This window comes from Bos indicus x Bos taurus, chromosome 3, assembly GCF_003369695.1.
Source record: "Bos indicus x Bos taurus breed Angus x Brahman F1 hybrid chromosome 3, Bos_hybrid_MaternalHap_v2.0, whole genome shotgun sequence".
NCBI lineage: Eukaryota > Metazoa > Chordata > Mammalia > Artiodactyla > Bovidae > Bos > Bos indicus x Bos taurus.
In genome coordinates this window covers 105,461,794-105,480,528 of record NC_040078.1, presented here as the reverse complement: position 1 = coordinate 105,480,528, position 18,735 = coordinate 105,461,794, and the positions used below count along the sequence as shown (strand labels likewise).

General features: G+C 48.6%; 1 protein-coding gene across 1 annotated transcript; it reads right to left on the bottom strand.

Annotated features, from left to right (window-relative positions):
• Nucleotides 1-471: 471 nt before the first annotated feature.
• On the bottom strand, nt 472-1,840 carry CITED4 (Cbp/p300 interacting transactivator with Glu/Asp rich carboxy-terminal domain 4). The gene has a single exon (XM_027537657.1). The coding sequence runs from the start codon at nt 1,572-1,574 to the stop codon at nt 1,017-1,019; it is 558 nt and encodes a 185-aa protein (XP_027393458.1). The 5' UTR covers nt 1,575-1,840; the 3' UTR covers nt 472-1,016.
• Between the last annotated feature and the right edge of the window lie 16,895 nt (nt 1,841-18,735).

Sequence of the window (18,735 nt, the reverse complement as noted above, 5' to 3'; positions counted from 1 at the left end):
GTCTCACATTGCATGTGAGCCTCACCACCACCTAAGATGGGGACGGTCTGTATCTGTCTCTGAGGAAATGGCTTCAGAAATCTGAATAGATGGCCTCACAAACAAGAGAGAGAGTCCCGGTTCCAAACCAGCGCCTGAACCCTCAGGGACACCCAGTTACACTCTGGCCTCCGTGCTGAGTGAACAGTGAGGGCAGTACCCCTAAGCTCCACCTCCCCCATCCCTCCCAGAAGCGGGGAGTCCACCTTCGGTGCCCTTGGGTTACCTTGCCACCCGGTGGCAGCAGCCTCTGCCTTCCAGATTATGACAGAACAATTGCACAACTCACAGATATTTTTGAAAGAAACTGGCAGTTTCCTCTCCTGGCCACTGCCAGGGCCTGTGGCCTCTATCTCACCCAGGACCCCTGGCAGCCTCAGGACTCTAGAAGCCAAATATAGTTGGAGTGATAAGGAAATGAAAACGCCAGACTGGAAAGTGACCCAGTTTTATTTTGGTGTTGGGGGCCAGATGGGGCATTGCTCCACTCCACAGGGGTGAGGGCTGGACCGTCTGCCCTTCCCCAGGGCGGAGTGCCCAGTGACCTCAGGGCCCAGGCGGCAGGGCTGGGGGCCCGGTGGGTGGGTGGCTCCAGGGACCCAGTGACCACAGTGGGCTTCACAAGGAGAGGGGGAATCAGGCAGAGGCCTGGGTTGGCTCAGACTGGGGGCTGGGGCCGGGGAGAGTTCGAGAGGAGAAGATACAGAATCTGAGAACTGGGAGTCCGAAATGAGGGTTCCTTCCCCTTCATTTTAACCGCTGAGGCTCCGGGTCAGAGAGATGAACTCAAATTGTCATCCTGCAGGAGGCAGGGCCTGGAGTGAGGCCAGGCGTCCCAGGCCGGCGTCGGCTTGGTGCACTCACCGCGGCCTCCACCCTCACGGAGGGTGCGTGCCGGGCCCAGACGCTGGGGGCGGAGTCCGGCGGGCAGGCTGGGCCCCTTCTCTCCAGCACGCCGGGCAGGCGCCTGGCCTCGCTCAGCAGCTCACCGAGCCGGCGGGCGGCGCCGACCCCAAGTCCGAGAAGCAGTCGAACTCGCTCTGGCCCAGGAAGAGCTCGGGCAGATCGCGCACGCGGTGCAGCCCGAGCTCCAGCTCCAGCGACGTCAGCGCCTCCTCGTCGATGAGTTCGGCGTCCATGCCGCCCAGGGCGTGCGCCGGCGGCTGCAGTGGCGGGGCCGGGGCTCCGGGTGCGGGCTGCGGGCCTGAGGGGCCTCCTGGGGCCCCGGGGGGCATGGTGGCGCGTCCTGGGTACAGCGTCGCCACGGGCTGCAGGTGCGCGTTGCCGGCCGCCGGCGGTGGCACAGCCGGGAAGGGCTGGAAGGTGGGAGACGGCCCGAAGGCCCCGTACGCCACGGTCCCCTGTGGAGGCGGCGGCGGGCCCAGCGGAGCCCCCCGCGGCCGTAACCCGCTGTCCAGGCCTGGGCTCGAGTACGGCTGCAGCGTCCGGAGCGCGTGAGGGCCGTGGGCGGGCGCGGCGGGCGGCGGCCTCGGCACCAGGCTGTAGCCCTCGGCAAGCATCAGGTGGTCAGCCATGACGGAGGTCCGGCTGCCGGCGGCGGACCGATGGTCAGCGCGCGTGTCCCCCGATCCCGGCCAGCTGTTCCTCTGCGGCGAGCGATCCGAGCCTCGTGCTCTCTCCGCAGCCCAGCCGGGCAAGGGGAAACCGAAGCCGGCCCTGGTTCCTGCGCAGCCCAATATACACAGAACTCAGAGCTCTTGTCCACCCCAGCTATGGGCAGCAAAAACCCTGCACACCTACACAGTCGCGCTACTAGACCTCTGCGCCGCGCCCCCGGACTCGGCACCCCCTTATACTCGGAGGCGGGGCTGATCCGCCCCCAGGCCCTCATTGGCTGGATGAGTCGCTTCTGGGCGGGCCACGCCGCTCCTCCAGGAGGTCTCAGCCCCGCCCCTGTCAGAGATTCGCCCTTTGGACCTCAGGCCACGCCTCCGGCTTTGAGTTCTGTCTAGGAGCAGGCCGTTTGGCACTTTTCAAATGATCATCAGCTCTAGCTGCTCTACTTTCAGTCTTGGGTCTGGCTGAGGCCAAGCTTGAATGGACCAGAGGTGGAGTGGGAAGTCTAGGGGTTTAGACCCCCCAGAACTTCAGTATCACAAGCCCAAACTCTTAACCTCGTAACCTCTTAATTTTCCAGATTAAGAAAACTGGCAAGTCTCAGTGGCTGGAGAGGGTTTCCTAGGAATACACAGCAAAGCCTTGACAGAAGCGAACCTCGAACCCAGGCTTTTTAACTGCCGCCTCTGCACACTGCACGAGTGCCTTAGTGGAGCAGGGCCCTGGGGAAGATTTGTTGCCCCTCCCCATAATCCCAGGAGAGTCAATTGCTCCTCCCCTCTCTCCCACTCACTTGTCTGTGGAAGCATGTACTGAGTTGTTATTAAAGTAATTTATAGGCATGTCTTCTGAAGGACTTGTTCAGCTTCGTGTCCTCAGCACTTGGCAGAGAGCCTGGCCCAGAGCAGGTTTTCAGTAAAAGTTGGGTGAATGAACAAATGATCAAATGAACTGCCACTGGTTCCTCTGAGCTTCAGTTTCTTCCTCTATAAAACAAGGATAACGACGGCACCAATCCCACTGAGATGTGGTGAGGGTTAAATGAGGTAAAGTGTGCGGTGTCCACAATGCCCAGGAAAATGCCTGGTGCATACTAGGCAGCTCGAAAATGTACCTCAAATGAATGAAAGGCTGGATTTACCTTTGTCCCTAGAGATCTGGTGATCTTCTGGGATGTTGTATCTTTCCTTGGTAACGATAGTTTTACTTGGGGTTTGGTCACTAAGTCGTGTCCCACTCTTTGTGACCCCATGGACTACAGCATACCGGGCTTCCCTGTCCTTCACTGTCTCCCGAAGTTTGCTCAAACTCATGCCCATTGAGTCTGTGATGCCATCTAATCATCTCATCCTCTGTTGACCCCTTCTCTTCTTGCCCTCAATCTTTCCCAGCATCAGGGTCTTTTCTGAAGAGTCGGCTCTTCACGTCAGGTGGGCAAAGTGTTGGAGCTTCAGCTTCAGCATCAGTCCTTCCAATGAATATTCAGGGTTGGTTTCCTTCAGAATTGACTGGTTTGATCTCCTTGCTGTCCAAGGGACTCTCAAGAGTTTTCTCCAGCACCACAATTCGAAAGCTTGGCCTCCTTTATGGTCTGATGCCACATGACTACTGGAAAAATCATAGCTTTGACTACACGGATTTCTGCCAGCAAGGTGATGTCCCTGCTTTTTAATACACTGTCTAGGTTTGTCATAGCTTTTCTTTCTTTTCTTTTCTTTTTTTTTTTTTTTTGTGTGTGTGTCATAGCTTTTCTTCCAAGGAGTAAGTGTCTTTTATTTTCGTGATTTTGGAGCCCAAGAAAATAAAATCTGTCACTGTTTCCACTTTTCCCCCCATCTATTTGCCATGAAGTGATAGGACCTGATGCTGTGATCTTACTTTTTTTAATATTTAGTTTTAAGCCCACTTTTTCACTCTCCTCTTTCACCCTCATCAAGAGATTCTTTAGTTCCTCTTCACTTTCTGCCATTAGAGTGGTATCATCTGCAAATCTGGGGTTGTTGATATTTCTCCTGGCAATCTTGATTCTAGCTTGTGATGCATCCATTTTGCACGGTGTACTCTGCATATACATTGAACTGTGGTGTTGGAGAAGACTCTTGAGAGTCCCTTGGACAGCAAGGAGATCAAGCCAGTCAATCTTAAAGGAAATCAACCCTGAATAGTCACTGGAAGGACTGATGCTGAAGCCGAAGCTCCAATACTTTGGCCACCTGATATGAAGAGCTGACTCATTGGAAAAGACCCTGATGGTGGGAAAGACTGAAAGCAGGAGAAGGGGGTGACAGAGGATGAGATGATTGGATGACATCACAGACCTACTGGACATGAGTTTGAGCAAACTCCTGGAGATGGTGTAGGACAGGGAAGCCTGGTGTGCTGCAATCCAAGGGGTCGAAAAGAGTCGGACACAACTAAGCGACTGAACGACAACAACTCTGCATATAAATTAAATAAGCAGGGTGACCATATACAGCCTTGTCATACTACTTTCCCAATTTTGATGTTCTGTGTCTGGTTCTAACTGTTGCTTCTTGACCTGCATACAGGTTTCTCAGGAGACAGGTAAGGTGGCCTGGTATTCCGATCTCCTTAAGAATTTGCCACAGTCATCAGTCCCATTTTTCAGATAAGGAGCCTGAGGTACTTACAGGGAAAGTGACTGTCCTTTGGCCATACACAGTCAGAGTTAGCATGTGACTGCCCATGTCCTTAGAGCAGCTGGAGTCTCTCCTGGTGGCCAGGAGACAACTTCCTGAGCCTTGGCCTCCACATGTTTGCCACTCTGCCCCTCCCTTCCCTGGCTCCCCTCCCCTGGTAGTGTTCTTGGGATTTCCTGGAACTTGGGTTTATCCAGTTGGTACAGAGAGGAGAACCCTAGAGTGAGAGGCCAGGGGCCCAAGTTCTAACCGTATCTCTAATCCCCGCAGGCAGTATCACCGTTGAGTGTCAGGGCTGTCACTTGGCTCCCCAGGACCTCAGCTTTCTACTTAGTGAAAGGGAAATTATAGTCCCTCCCCTGTCATCTGAGAGCTTGTGAGAAGGTCACAAGTTACCATGGGTATGATCACAGTTTTTGAAAAAGTAACAAGTTGCACACAGTAATCGAGTCTCCTGAGTCTCTCTCCAATAAAGATTTCACACAGAAATTCCTACACCTGGCTGCACCTTAGACTCACTTGGAGGAGTGGAGGTGGGGGGAAGCGGGAGGCTTTGAAAAATCCCGAATTTCTGGTCCCACTCAAACCCCTGACTCAGACTCTCTGCGGTATTTTAAATAATAAATTTGTGTTTTTAAAAAGGAACCCTGTCGTCCTGACTTAGTTGTCTGAGGACATCAACATTTGGGATCCAGTATGCCGTCAGTTTTCCTTTTTTAAAAAAAGTGTGCATGGGGGACATCCTTGGTGGTCCAGGGGTTTATCTGCTTTCCTATGCAGGGGATGTGGGTTTGATCCCTGCTCAGGGAACTAGGATCCCACATTGCCAAGAAGCGGTTAAGCCCATGAGCTGCAACTGCTGAGCCTGTGTGCCACACCTAGAGACTCCAGGTGCCACATCAAAAAAAAAAAAAAAAATCCCCCATGATGCAATGAAGATCCAGCGTGTTAACTAGGACTTGATGCCACCAAGTCAATCAATCAATAAAACTTTTTATAAAAGTGTGTGTGAATAATGCTTTAAAGGGTCTTTAATTTAGTCAACAAATATTTATTGAGCACCTATTTTGTGCCAGATATTGATCTGCAAGTGGTTTTTTAAGCCTTGGGGATCAAGTAAGTCTTTGAGAATCTAATGAAAGCTACTGACTGAAAATTAATAAAGGGAAACCTCACTAAAATGGAGTCAGGAGCCCAGAAAGGGAAGCCCTCACAAAGGTACCACTGGGGCATCAATACAGATTCCCAACAGGAAGAGACATACCTTGCATCTCCAGCAGGCAGTGATGTTAGTTTCCCATAGAGGAAGATTTTTTTTCTCCTTGCCTGGTAACAGTTCAGTCAATGAAAGACTATTACAAGCTAGCCAATGAAAAGTGACGATACTTCAAACTCCTAGTTTCCTCCAATGGACTTGCTGTTTATAACAACCCCTCCAACTTCCCAAACCTCTATAAAAGAGTTTCCTCTCCTTTGCTTCACCTGGACTTGAATGTGGCTCACCATAGTTGTTTGTCCTAAATTGCTATTCTTTGCTACTCCTTGAATAAGCCTGTTTTGCTGATAAAACGGCTGGCTGTTTTATTGTTTAGTTTATACTATAAACATCATGGTTCACAAAATATTGCATATATATTTGATGAGTTTAGCAGATCCCTGGGAGATTTATGGGATCCTCAGGGCTTCATAACAGTTCCCCGTGGTTCAGACGGTAGAGTCTGCCTGCAATGCGGGAGATCCAGGTTCAGTCCCTGGGTTGGGAAGATCCCCTGGAGAAGGAAATGGCAATCTACTCCAGTATCCTTGCCTGAAAACTCCCATGGATGGAGGAGCCTGGCAAGCTACAGTCCATGGGGTCGCAAAGAGTCGGACACAACTGAGTGACTAACACATAAAACACACACACACACACACACACACACACACACACACACGGCTTCATAGGATCTGGGTTAAAATAATTCTTAGGTACATGGGGACATATAATTAACAACAAACTAAGTAAAATAATTATCCACGTTAGACAGTGGTCAGTACTACAGAAACAAGGAAAAATAGAGTAGAGAGGAGATTGCGGATACAGGTGGCAGCATGCGGCATTGCCCCAGGGAGACCATAAGATCTGAGCAAAGACTCGCAGGAGGAGAGGGCCGTAGCCAAGTGGTGTCTGGGGCCAACTGGTCCCGCAGAGGAGACATCTGGAGTGTCCTGCTAAAGCTGTCGTACTGGGGACCGAGTCTTCAGCATCACCATCACCAGGGACCTTGTTAGAAACGCACATCCGGGGCCCCACCCCAGACCTGAATTAGTAACTGGGCTGGGGCCCAGTCGTTTGCATTTTAATCAGTCTTGCAGGTGACTCTGAACCCCTGAGTCGGGGAAAGCCTGGAGGCAGGTGTGAATCACAGCCTGGAAGGAGGGTGGCTAGAGCAGAGGGAGCTTGGGGTGGGGGGAGGTCAGAGAAGACAGAGGGAAGAATATCACGTAGGGCCTTGGAAGGGCCTGGTTAGGCACTTTGGGCTTCCCTGGTGGCTCAGCAGTAAAGAATCTGTCTGCAATGCAGGAGACTTGGGAGACACAGGTTCCATCCCTGGGTCAGGAGATCCCCTAGAGGAGGAAATGGCAACTCATTCTAGTATTCTTGCCGGGAAAATCCCACGGACAGAGGACTCTGATGGGCTACAAGTCTATAGGGTCACAAAGAGTCAGATACTACTGAGTGACAGAGAACAGCACACAGGCCCTTTAAGGGCTTTGGCAGAAGAGTGACGTGATCTAATTTATGCTGTGAAAGCATTGCACTAGTTGAACCTCATTTGTTCCCAGCATTTCCAAGAATCGCTTCCTTGCTCTGTCTTGGACTGCCCGGGTACCTGCTGCTCCCTTGGCCTGGGCTGCTCTTCCTTCAGACATCCACATGACTCACTCCTTCCCCTGGTTCTGATCTCCTAAAAGTTCCCCTGCTCAGCAAGACCTTCCCTGACCACCTCTATCCCTCTCTATATCCTCGTTGGCTTCTGCTCAGCTTCTCAGCACCTCCCACCACTTGGCATTGTTTCAGAGAATGTCTCCCCACCACAAGGTCAGCCCTCTAAGAGCAGAGGCCTTGCCTCTATATTGTTCTGCATGGTATTTCTGAGGCTTTAGAATGGTGCTTGTTGTATCGGAGAGGCTTAAGTATTCATTGAATGAATGATTTAGGCAGAGCAGAAGTTATTACCCTTTTTTACAAAGAAGGAGATTGAAGCCCAGAAAATAACTCAGGAAGTTGGCTGAGGTCACAAGCTGTGTGTGGTGGAGCCAGGGCTGGAAGGGACTTTTGAAGTCCTGCAACTGATTCAAGCTGTGTTCATCCTAAGCCACGTGTTCAAGAGCCCATGCTGGGGAGCAGGGGGAGAAGCTCTTGAGCCCACCTGGAAAGAGTTGACAGGGCCACAGTAATCCTTGACCAGTGGTCACCAGTGGAAGGGAACTGCTGTCTCCTAGGGACCATCTTGTATCACCAAGCAAGGATGCGATTCTTCCCTCTTCTTTCTTGTGTCCAGTCCCTCTTCTTGAGGACTTATAGAAAGCCCAAGTGGCTTCCACCTCTCCCTACTTTGGCCACCTGATGTGAAGAACTGAGTCATTTGAAAAGACCCTGATGTTGGGAAACATTGAAGGCAGGAGAAGGGGACAACAGAGGATGAGATGGTTGGATGGCATCACCGACTAAATGGACATGAGTTCGAGTAAACTCTGTGAGTTGGTGATGGACAGGGAGGCCTGGCGTGCTGCAGTCCATGGGGTCACAAAGAGTCAGACATGACTGAGTGGCTGAACTGAACTGAACTGAAGCTCTCCCTAAGACCCCAGGTGCTGGTTGGGAAGACCTTTTGGATTTTACTCTTGCTGGCAGCCCCATTTCTAGCACCCAAGGCAAAGATTGTCTGAGACTGGAGGGCTCAGGAGTGATACCTGGTGAGACCTCACTCTAGAATGGCTCAGCTGGCTCCCTGGTCCCTGGCTAAGCAGAGCCCCCAGCCGTACCAAGTCAGCAGCTTGGCAGACTGGCACTCAACCCTGGAGACTGCTCTGAGACCTGAGTTCCAGAGCAGGTAAAGTTCCGGGTAAAGTTCATCTCTTCTGCAGCTTTTCCTCAAGGCTGCTGAACAGGGAAAGACTTTTGTCAAGGTCCCCTAAAAGTCATGTCTTCCAAGAGCTCCCGGGTGATGACTTGCACCTCTGTATCTGATGCTCAGATGATGAGAATGAAGCTACTGCACCAGATCTTAACAAGAATTGTATTGGATACCATCTGTTGAGTATTTCCCCTTCACAGATCACTGCCATTTCGTGGAGAAAGGGCTTGAGTAACTCAATGAAGCTATGAGCAATGCCGTGTAGGACCACCCAAGATGGAAGGGTCATAGTGGAGAGTTCTGGCAAAACGTGATTCACTAGAGGAGGGAATGGCAAACCACCCCAGTATACTTGCCACGAGAACCTCATGATTGTATAAATGGGCAGCTGAACAACAACACTGAGCATACACTATGGACCAGACGTGGCCTGGATGCTTTGTGTGTGTGTGTGTTAGTCACTCAGTCATGCCTGACTCTTTGCGCTCCCATGGACTGTAGCCTGCCAGGCTCCTCTGTCCATTCTCCTGGCAAGAATACTGGAGTGGGTAACCATTCCCTTCTCCAGGGGATCTTCTCAAGCCAGGGATTGAACTTGGGTGTCCCGCACTGCACGCAGATTCTTTACCGTCTGAGCCTCCAGGGAAAGCCGCATGTACTATTCTATTTAAGCTTCATGATAAACCTGTGAGTTGTTACTATCATTCCCATTTCACAGAGAAGTGACTTGCCCAAGGTCACACAGCTAGTCCTGGAGGAACAGAGTGTGACAGCTCTGCTAGTTTCCTTTCAGTATCACTCTCTCTTCTTTACCAACATGCCAGGTAAGCTGCCTAGCAGCTCCAGCTCTTTCCTCTGCCCAGAGCAATCTGCTAATTCTGTCACCTCCTTTTGGGTCTTTGCTCAAATACTACCTTTCTCCTACAACTCCATTTCATTGTAGTGGTTTCCAAAAATGTCCACAAATTATTTGACAGACCCTCAAATTCTCCTGTCCTTAATGTGAGATGGACATAGGGATTCACTCCTAAGGACTAGAATGTACAGTGTCATTTTCAAGACTAGGTTGTAGAAGATACTGTGGGTTTCTCCTTGCTCTCATTTTTAAAACATTTTTATTGGAATAGAGTTGCTTCACAATATTGTGTTAGTTTCTACTGTACAGCAAAGTGGATCAGCCTTACGTATACATATATCTCCTTGCCTTTTGGATTTTCTTTCCATCTACATCACCATGGAGCAGTGAGCAGAATTCTCTGTGTTATGCAGCAGATTCTCATTAGTTATCTATTTTATACGTATTATCAATAGGGTGTATATGTCAATCCCAATCTCCCAGTTCATTCCACCTCCCTCCCTTTCCCGTTTGGTATCCATACCTCTATGTCTCTATTCCTGCTTTGTAAATAAGATTGTCTTTACCAATTTTTTTAGATTCCTTCCACATATGTGTCAATATACAATATTTGCTTTTCTCTGTTTTGCTTACTTTATACGACAGTCTCTAGGTCCATCCATGTCTCTACAATTGACCCAGTTTCATTCCTTTTTATGGCTGAGTAATATTCCACTGATATATGTATCACATCTTCTTTATCCATTCCTCTGCTGATCAGCAATTAGATTGTTTCCATGTCCTGGTTTTTGTAAATAGTGCTGCAATGAACATTGGGGCACATGTATCTTTTTGAATTATGTTTTTCTCTGAGTATATGCTCACTAGTGGAATTGCTGGGTCACATGGTAATTCTTTAAGGAACTTCCATACTGTTCTCCACAGTGGCCGCATCAATTTACATTCCCACCAATAGTGAAAAAGGGTTCCCTCTTCTCCACATCCTCTCCAGCATTTATTATTTGTAGATTTTGTAATGATGGCCATTCTGACTGGTGCGAGGTGACATTTCATTGTAGTTTTGACTTGCATTTCTCTAACAATTAGTGATACTGAGCATCTTTTCATGTGTTGGTTGGCCATCTGTATGTCTTCTTTGGAGAAATTCCTGTTTAGGTCTTCTGCTCATTTTTTGATTGGGTTTTTTTTTTTTTTTAATTGTTCCTTGTTCTTATTCAACCAGTCAATCCTAAAGGAAATCAGTCCTGAATGTTCACTGGAAGGACTGATGCTGAAGCTGAAACTCCAATACTTTGGCCACCTGATGCAGAGAACTGACTCATTGAAAAAGACTCTGATGCTGGGAAAGACTAAAGGCAGGAGGAGAAGGGGATGACAGGGGATAAGATGGTTGGATGGCATCACGGACTCAATGAAGTTCCAGGAGTTGGTGATGGACAGGAAAGCCTGGTGTGCTGCAATCCATGGGGTAGCAAAGAGTCAGACATGACTGAGCGACTGAACTGACTGACTGACTGCTCTCACTCTTGAATCACCTGTTCCCGGGATGCCATGAAGACATTCAAGCAGCCCTATTGGAGAGACCCACACAGCAAGGAACTAAGGCTTCCTGCCAACCACCAGTGAGGAACTAAGGCCATATGCCAACAGCCATATGTGTATCACACATACTATAGCTCATATGTGTGAGCTATCTCAGAAGTGGATCCCCCAGCCTTGTCAGCTTTTGCATGTCCACAGCTCCAGCTGATTTTTTGTTTTGCAACCTAGCTAAGCCAATCATGGATTCCTGACCCATGGAAACTGAGATAATACATGTTTGTGGGTTTAAGCTGCTGAATTCTGGGGTAATTTGTTACATGGCAATAGATAACATTAATACAGCAACTAGTTCTTTGTCGATCTCCCAAATGGCCCTGATTCTGCTCGACTTTTAATTTTTTCTAAGAAGTTATCATCTTCTACCATATTAAATAATATTCTTATTTATTACACTTCCTTGTTTATCTCCTGACCACTAGAATGTCAGCTCTACACAGGCAGGGATTTTGTCTGTTTCATTTCTAGATTTATTCCCAGCAGCTAAAACAGTTCCTGACATTATATTTCATTAAAAATGTGATACAGTCATCCCTATACTTCCTAAGGAGATAGGTTCCAGAATCCCCGTGAATACCAAAATCTGCAGATGCTCAAGACCCTTATATAAAATGGTTTAGTACTTGTGTGTAAGATACACTGAGAATGTGCTCCAGTCACGTCTGACTCTTAGTGACTCTATGGACCGTAGCCCATCAGGCTCCTTTGTCCATGGAGTTCTCCCGGCGAGAATACTGGAGTGGGCTGCCATTTTCTTCCTCCTGTATACTTTAAATCATCATAGTTTACTTAAAGTACCTAGTATAATATAAGTAGTTTTAAATATGATGTAAATATAATTTACTAACATGTGGAAAATTCAAGTTTTGCTTTTTGGAACTTTCTGGAATTTTCTAAAAAAGTACTTTTGGTCTTCAGATGGTTGGCTCCAGGGATACAGAACCTGCAGATGTGGGACAACTGGATATAGAAGGCCAATTGTATTATCAATGTAAGATGGTTCTTATTTTGGAAAAATTAAAGTGTTAAAAGAATTCAGGGGCTAGAGAATCATAAAATATAATTGTAGGTGTTCAGTAAATCTTAGAATATAAAATTAAAAATCAGAGTGCTGATTCTGTTGACGGGAGCAACGTGCCTAGTCAAAAGTCAGACACATTCCTGGCCAATGAGATATAAGCAGAAGAGGTCGGGTGGGGTTTCCTGGAAAGCTCTTTGGAAATGGATGGAATTATGCAGAAGTAAATCCACAGAGACAAAAATGAAGATTGGTGGTTGCCAAAGGCTGGGAAGAGACAGAAATGGAGAGCAACTGCCTAATGGGTACGAAGATTCCTTTCAGAACTAGATCGTTAGTGGTTGTACAACATGGTCAGTACATTAAATGCTAGTGAATTGTTCACTTTTAAGTGGTTAATTTTATGTGATATGAATTTCACCTCCATTGGAATAGAAAAACAGATGGATTCAGCCAGCACTTACATTTTGTGCTTTGCCTTGCCTCCTTTCCCTCCAGGGATGAAAACATGATGCCTAGAGGCGCAGCATCCATTTTTTCACCATGAAGATATAACGACAGCAGCAGCGATGAACACTCATGGAGCACTTGGCATGTGCTAGATTCTGTTCTAAACTCTGTATACGTATGAATCCACTTAGCTTTCACAACAACCTTGGACAGAAGGTAGTTATTCCCATTTTATAGATGAGAAGGAAGATGATGGCTTATGCTAAGGATGGGCTTTCTGGTAGCTCAGCTGGTGAAGAATCTGCCTCCAGGAGAGCCTGGTTTGATTCCCGGGTGGGGAAGATCCACTGGAGAAGGGATAGGCTACCCACCTCGGTATTCTTGGGGTTCCCTGGGTTTCTCAGCTGATACAGAATCTGCCTTCAATGCAGACACCTGGATTCAATCCCTGGGTTGGGAAGATCTCCTGGAGAAGGGAATGGCTACCCACTCCAGTATGCTGGCCTGGAGAATTTCATGGACTGTATAGTCCACGGGGTCGCAAAGAGTCAGACGTAACTGAGCAGCTTTTATTCACTCACTCACTCACTCATGCTAAGGATGGCAGAGTAGACTCCAGGAGGAGCTTGGGCCCTCCAGGTCCCATGGCGCTTCTATAACAATCCTGAAAGCCTTACTTTGGTCTTCTTATTATTTTGAAAAAAAAAAAAAAAAAGTGCTATTTAGTTAAGCCACTGTAGTCAGGTTTCTGTTTCCGGCATCCTGAGATTCAAAGTCAGGTATATACTTGACACCTGACTTTAGTGCAAGTGTACCTAACCTCTATGCTCTCTTAGCCTGCAAATCAGTTATCAAGTACTATTTGATCCCTTTGATCCCTCTTGGTAATGTTTTTCTACAATAGAAACGGGGTTTTCCTCCACTCTGAAGCCCCATTGCCCAGTATAGGGCCTGGTCTGTACAAAACAGGGCAGTGTGATGTTGAGATAAGCTGTTTGGACCAGGGAGAGGAGCTTGGAGTGCAGGAGGGAGACAGTCCCAGGTGTAAAGCAAACATCCAAGATGCCATGAGCTTCGAGGTAGAGGAAAATGTCATGGAGGTGCGGGCCTGATCAGATGGGCTAGATCCGGACAGGTGGAGAAGGCAGATGAAACAGGCTTTCTCAACAAAGAGCACAGCTTTTGAATGAAAGCACTAAAGCGTGAATGTACACAGTGAAGTTCAGGATGTACCAGGTGGCTGGGTGGGGCTAGAATAATGGTCATTTGTGTCTGGGCAGGGAGAGATCAGACCTGAATGATGAAAGCCCTTGAAAGTCAGCACTCAAAATATGGAAAATATCTGTGTAGAGATCTACATCTTCTCACAACAGCCTAAGAAGGAGAAAAGGCAGGAGGTGTTTCACATAGAAAGGAACTGAGACAGAGAAAGGGGAATCAATTTGACTTCTGGTGCATAGCTACATACTGTTGCAAGTGGCAAGGGTGAGACTTGAACTTGGGTCTCTTAACTTTATGCCTGCCTGCTCAAACAGGGGGTTATTAGCAGCTCTGTGCCTAGGGAAGGGCCGTGGAAGGTCTCTGAGCAGAGGAGTGATGGTCCTTCTATTGGTGCTTTCTCTGTTGCCACTGGAAATTGACAGGATGGATTTAAAGTAAACTGCTGGGGCACAGCAACAGTTTATTTATTATTTATTCAGCAAATACTGAGCTCCTACTGTGTGCCAGGCACTTCCTGGCCTTATAGAGCTTACAATTTAGTAACAGAGAGACAAGAACCAAGTTATAAAACAATGACAAAGTGTCAAGGACTGGGAAGGAAACAAGCAGGGTGATTTAAACTTTATTTTTTTTTTTAATATTTATTTATTTGGCTACATTGGATGTTAGCTGCAGCATGTAGAATCTTTTGTTGCAGCTCACAGGCTCAGTAGTTGCCGGAAACAGTCTTAGTTGTCCCACAGCATGTGGGAATCTTAGTTCCCATCCAGGGATCCAACCCGAATGCCCTGCATTGCAAAGTGGATGCTTAACCACTGAATCACAAGGGATGTTCCTAAACTTCCTTTAGAAAAGAAGGGTCAGGGCCTGCCTCTTGGACAGGAGACCTTAGGTTGAACCTGGAGGAGCCAACTCTGTAAAGAACAGAGGGAAGATGTTCTGGCCGAAATAGCAGCATGTAAAAATGCTCAGGTGGGAAACAGCTGGTGCATTCGAGAAAATGAATAAACGCCCTGAGGTTGGAGGCTGGTGAGCCGAGGGGCAGCCATCAGAGAGGTTGGCAAGGGTCAGGTCAACTGAGGAGCTGAGTCACGGGTTTGGATGTGTTTCGTGTGGGATGGGATACCACTGGATACCATGAGGTCCCCCTTGGTACCCCCTCAGAATTGGAGTCCTGTGACCCTGTGGAGGCGGCAGGTGAAGCCTAACCACTTAGAGTGGTGTCGTATTTAATAGTGGCAGGGACATTAAGTTCTAAAATCAACATATGAGGCAAAATTCACACACAGTCCTTAAGGATCCCCTGTGAAACTTACTACATGTACAGTTTTGGGTGTTCAATCTTTATAGTAATAGGTATATTTGTATGGACTGTGTGTAGTAATATACAGTATATGAAAAATCATACATTTTAGAAAAAAACAAGTATTCAAAATATAAAGAACCTCCCTAGCTGTGCATTGGTGAAGAATCCACCTGCCAATTCAGGGGACACGGGTTCAATCCCTAGTCCCGGCAGATCCCTCATGTTTAAAGCCCATGTGCCACAACTACTGAGCCCAGGTGCCTAGAGCCTGTGCTCCGAAACAAGAGGCCTGTGTGCTGCAAAGAAGAGTAGCCCCAGCTGGCCACAGCTAGAGAAAGTTGCACACAGCACAGCCAAAAATAAAAATAAATAGAACTACAAAAATTTACATAATTTAATATTACTCTTACACACACCAAAGCAAGAAGTAAAGGCAAGCCGTCAACTAGTGGCCTTAAACGTTTGTGTGAGACTCTCTGTAATGGATGCTGCTGGTGCCCGGCCCAGACCCCTTTTCTCGGCTGGTGCACCTGTCTCCCAGCTGCTGGGATGTTGGCTGCTCCCAATCACAGCTGTCCCCTTCTCTTGAGAAGTGCCCTTGGCCAAGTGGAAGCCTCCCCCTCCCTCTCCCCAGCCCTTGCCAGTCCTGGGGTCTGACTGATGAGAGTACAATAGACAAGTCCTCTTTGCCTCAATGTGATACTGATTCTGTGGGGCGACTGCCCTAGTGCTCCCTGTGGGTCAGGCTGGGACTCCATCCTTCTGTGACCCCCTCCACAACCCTCCACTGTTTCTTTTCCTCACTCCTGTGCTGACAGCTCAGCTTCTAGGAAATCTGACCTAAGACCCTCCCTTGAAGCTCATGCTTATTAGGTGTCAGGGGACTGAGGCCCATTGTCCTATTTAATCCTCAAAATAACTCATGGGGTGGGGGGTGGGGAATCTGCCTCATCCATGGTGACACTCCTTCTCTGAGAAATGCTCTCTTCCTCATTTTACCCGTGGGGGTTCCCATTATGCTCTATAACCCCCTTTGCTGGACAAAGCTCGCTGTGCCATAGACCAGAGTGGTGGAGCTTAAGCCTAGCTGGACCAGATTCTTTCTCCCGGGAATTTGGAATGGGGACTGAAAGACGGCAGCCAGACTGAATGAGGTTGGAACACATATAAATCCATGAGTGGCCTGTGGGGACAGCCAGCTTTTGTCACAGGCACCAGATAAAGTGGGGGAGCGTCTTTAGAGGGAGAAAAATGAAGCAAGTCTGGAGAGAAGAGAAATGAGAGGGAAGATGGGGGAGGGAGTCGTGCCTGAATTTCTGGGGGCTTTACAGGGGGAATGCCAGGCTCACGGGCCCCTCTGCCTTGGGGTTTCAGGAGGTGCTCCGGGCTCCTGAGACAGTCCTGATTTTACTTAAGCTAGCTCAAGAAACATAAACAGTGTTGGGTCAGATGGGGATTTTGTCCCCATTTTTCAGATAATGAGAATACTCAGGAAGGATTATTGACAGCGTATGTAAGGGAACACAGCCAGCAGCTGGTGCAGCTAGAATTCACCTTGTGGTCAGGTTCCTTCCACGACTCGTGCCTGCCCGCTGGGGACAGGGCTCTGGGCATGTGGATGCTGAATCTCTGAGCATCCCAGCTCAGGGCTGGCCAAAGTTGCTCCCTTGGGCTCAGAAGTCCCTGAGTTGCCTTGCAAGGTGGCAAGGCTACCCGCTTATCTTGGAAGCTTCTACTTCTGACCTGGCACGCACAGATATCCTGTGAACAGATGACTTGTACCGAGCTTTGTAGCCAGGCTCAAAGGATGGGGGCAGAGCCTTGGACTCTCCCCCTGAGGATGACCTTGACCTCTGATTGCTGCATAAGTGGGACCCTGACACCCAGCACATCTGTGGGAAGGGGGTTTGGCCTGAGCTGCATTTCCTCACCAGCATCGCCCACCCCTTAAGAACTGGGCTGATAAAGAGCCAATGCTGAGCCCAAAGCAGGCATGATTAATCACTTCCTCCTCACGCTGCTGCCACTGCATCCTGTGTCTGACTCATTTCCGCATCTCTGTCCCTGACACGGTGCCTAGCACAAAGGAGGCAGGGGGATGCTTTTACCGAATGAATGGTATTGAATCTTATGCTGTTGGATGTTTGATCCCCTCGATGACACTTACAGCAGCATGAAGTTAGGGCCTACTTTTACTCTGGGATGGGGCTAGGGCCAGGATGGTGCAGTGCCAGCTCGTGGGCTCTGCAGAGTTAGGCGTCTTTAGTTGGAATTCCAGCTCAGACCTTCTGGGTCTTGAAATCTTAGATAAGTTATTCCTCCTCTCGGACCCTCAGTTTCCTCGTCTGTAAAATGGGGGTGGTCATAATAACAGCTCCCTGACTGTGTAGTCAGGAGAATGAAGTGAGATAATGCACCTAAAATTCCATCACAGGCCCAACACAAGGTAGGAACTGGGTGAATATTAATTTTCTCCGCTCTGGTATTTCCCATGGTGCCTGGGATATGACAGACATTCAGTAAATTCTGGGTCACCTTCTGACCATCCTGGACCAAGCAGCCCTAGTCAAGCTACCAGCTGACAGCAAAGGCGTGTATGGGCCCAGGAGTTGCCAGTAGAGCCCAGCCTAGCATATAGACTCAGGAGCTAATAAGTAATTGCTGTTTTAAGCCCTAATATTTTTTTTTAATATTTACTTATGTACTTATTTGGCTGTGTTGGGCCTGAGTCGCATCGTGCATGATCTTCCGTTGCAGCTCACAGACTCACTAGTTGTGGTGCACGGACTCAGTAGTCGCAGCTTGTGGGCTTAGTTGCTCTGCAACAGGTGGGATCTTAGTCCCCTGACCGGGAATCTAACCCACGTCCCCTGCCTTGCAAGGTAGAGTCTTAATCACCGGACCACCAGGGAAGTCCCAAGTCCTAAGTTTGGAGGTAGTTGCTAAATTACTAGGAAAGTTACCAAGTTACTGAGACAAACACTGAAGTTCTAGGAAGGGCTAGCTGGAACTAGCACCTTACCTCTTGCCTTTGTTTCTTTCTGGACATTACCTTTTCTCTTTCACAACACACTGATTTATTTTATGGTGTAGAAAATATGGTTGAGTGTTATACCTTGAGCCTTTAGCTCATGGAGGAAAACTGACTCCTTTTCCTGAGTCTGCAAGGGCCTGGAGAAAAATCTGTTGGCCCAGCTTGGGTCAGGCCCCTGCCCCCGGTGATGGGGTGGGAAGGGCGGGACCACAAAACACATCCTAGATGACACATGCTGAGCATAGTGTGGCGCCAAGCACTGTTCTACAGTGGGCGTAACGCATGTGAACTGACTTCATCCTCCCAGCATGACAGTCCTATCGGAGCTGTTATTATCTCTGCTTTGAGGTGAGGGAGCTGAAAACTGAGACCCAGAGAGCTAGAGTAACTTGTTCAAGGTCACAGCAAGAAAGAGGTGTAGCCAGGATTCATACCAAGAGTGACTCTGGAGCCCACACCCTTATCAACCACACTGCTCACCTCTCAGATTGAGCTCCTGGCAGGGGATCCAAAGGCCAGGGAAGGAACTGGAAGTCTTGGCCCAGAGAAGGGAAGCCTCCAGGAGGGTCACACTCACACTGCCTTTAGATCTCTAAGTGGCTGTTTCTAGGTAGTGAGGGTGACATCTGAAAACTAACCTTCCACCGGGAAGTGGGTTTCAGTTTAGTGGAAGGAACTTCTGCGTCAGAGGAGTCTGAGGGTAGTATGGTAGCTTTTGGAAACGCGAGCGCCTCGTTGCCAGGAGTGGTAGGAGCCCCATTGCCAGGGGAATGGTTTCCAGGATTTCAGGAGGGCCCGTCTCTGAGGGTACAGGCTGCGCAGGACAAGAGGAAGGCGCTTAGTGGGTGGGAGG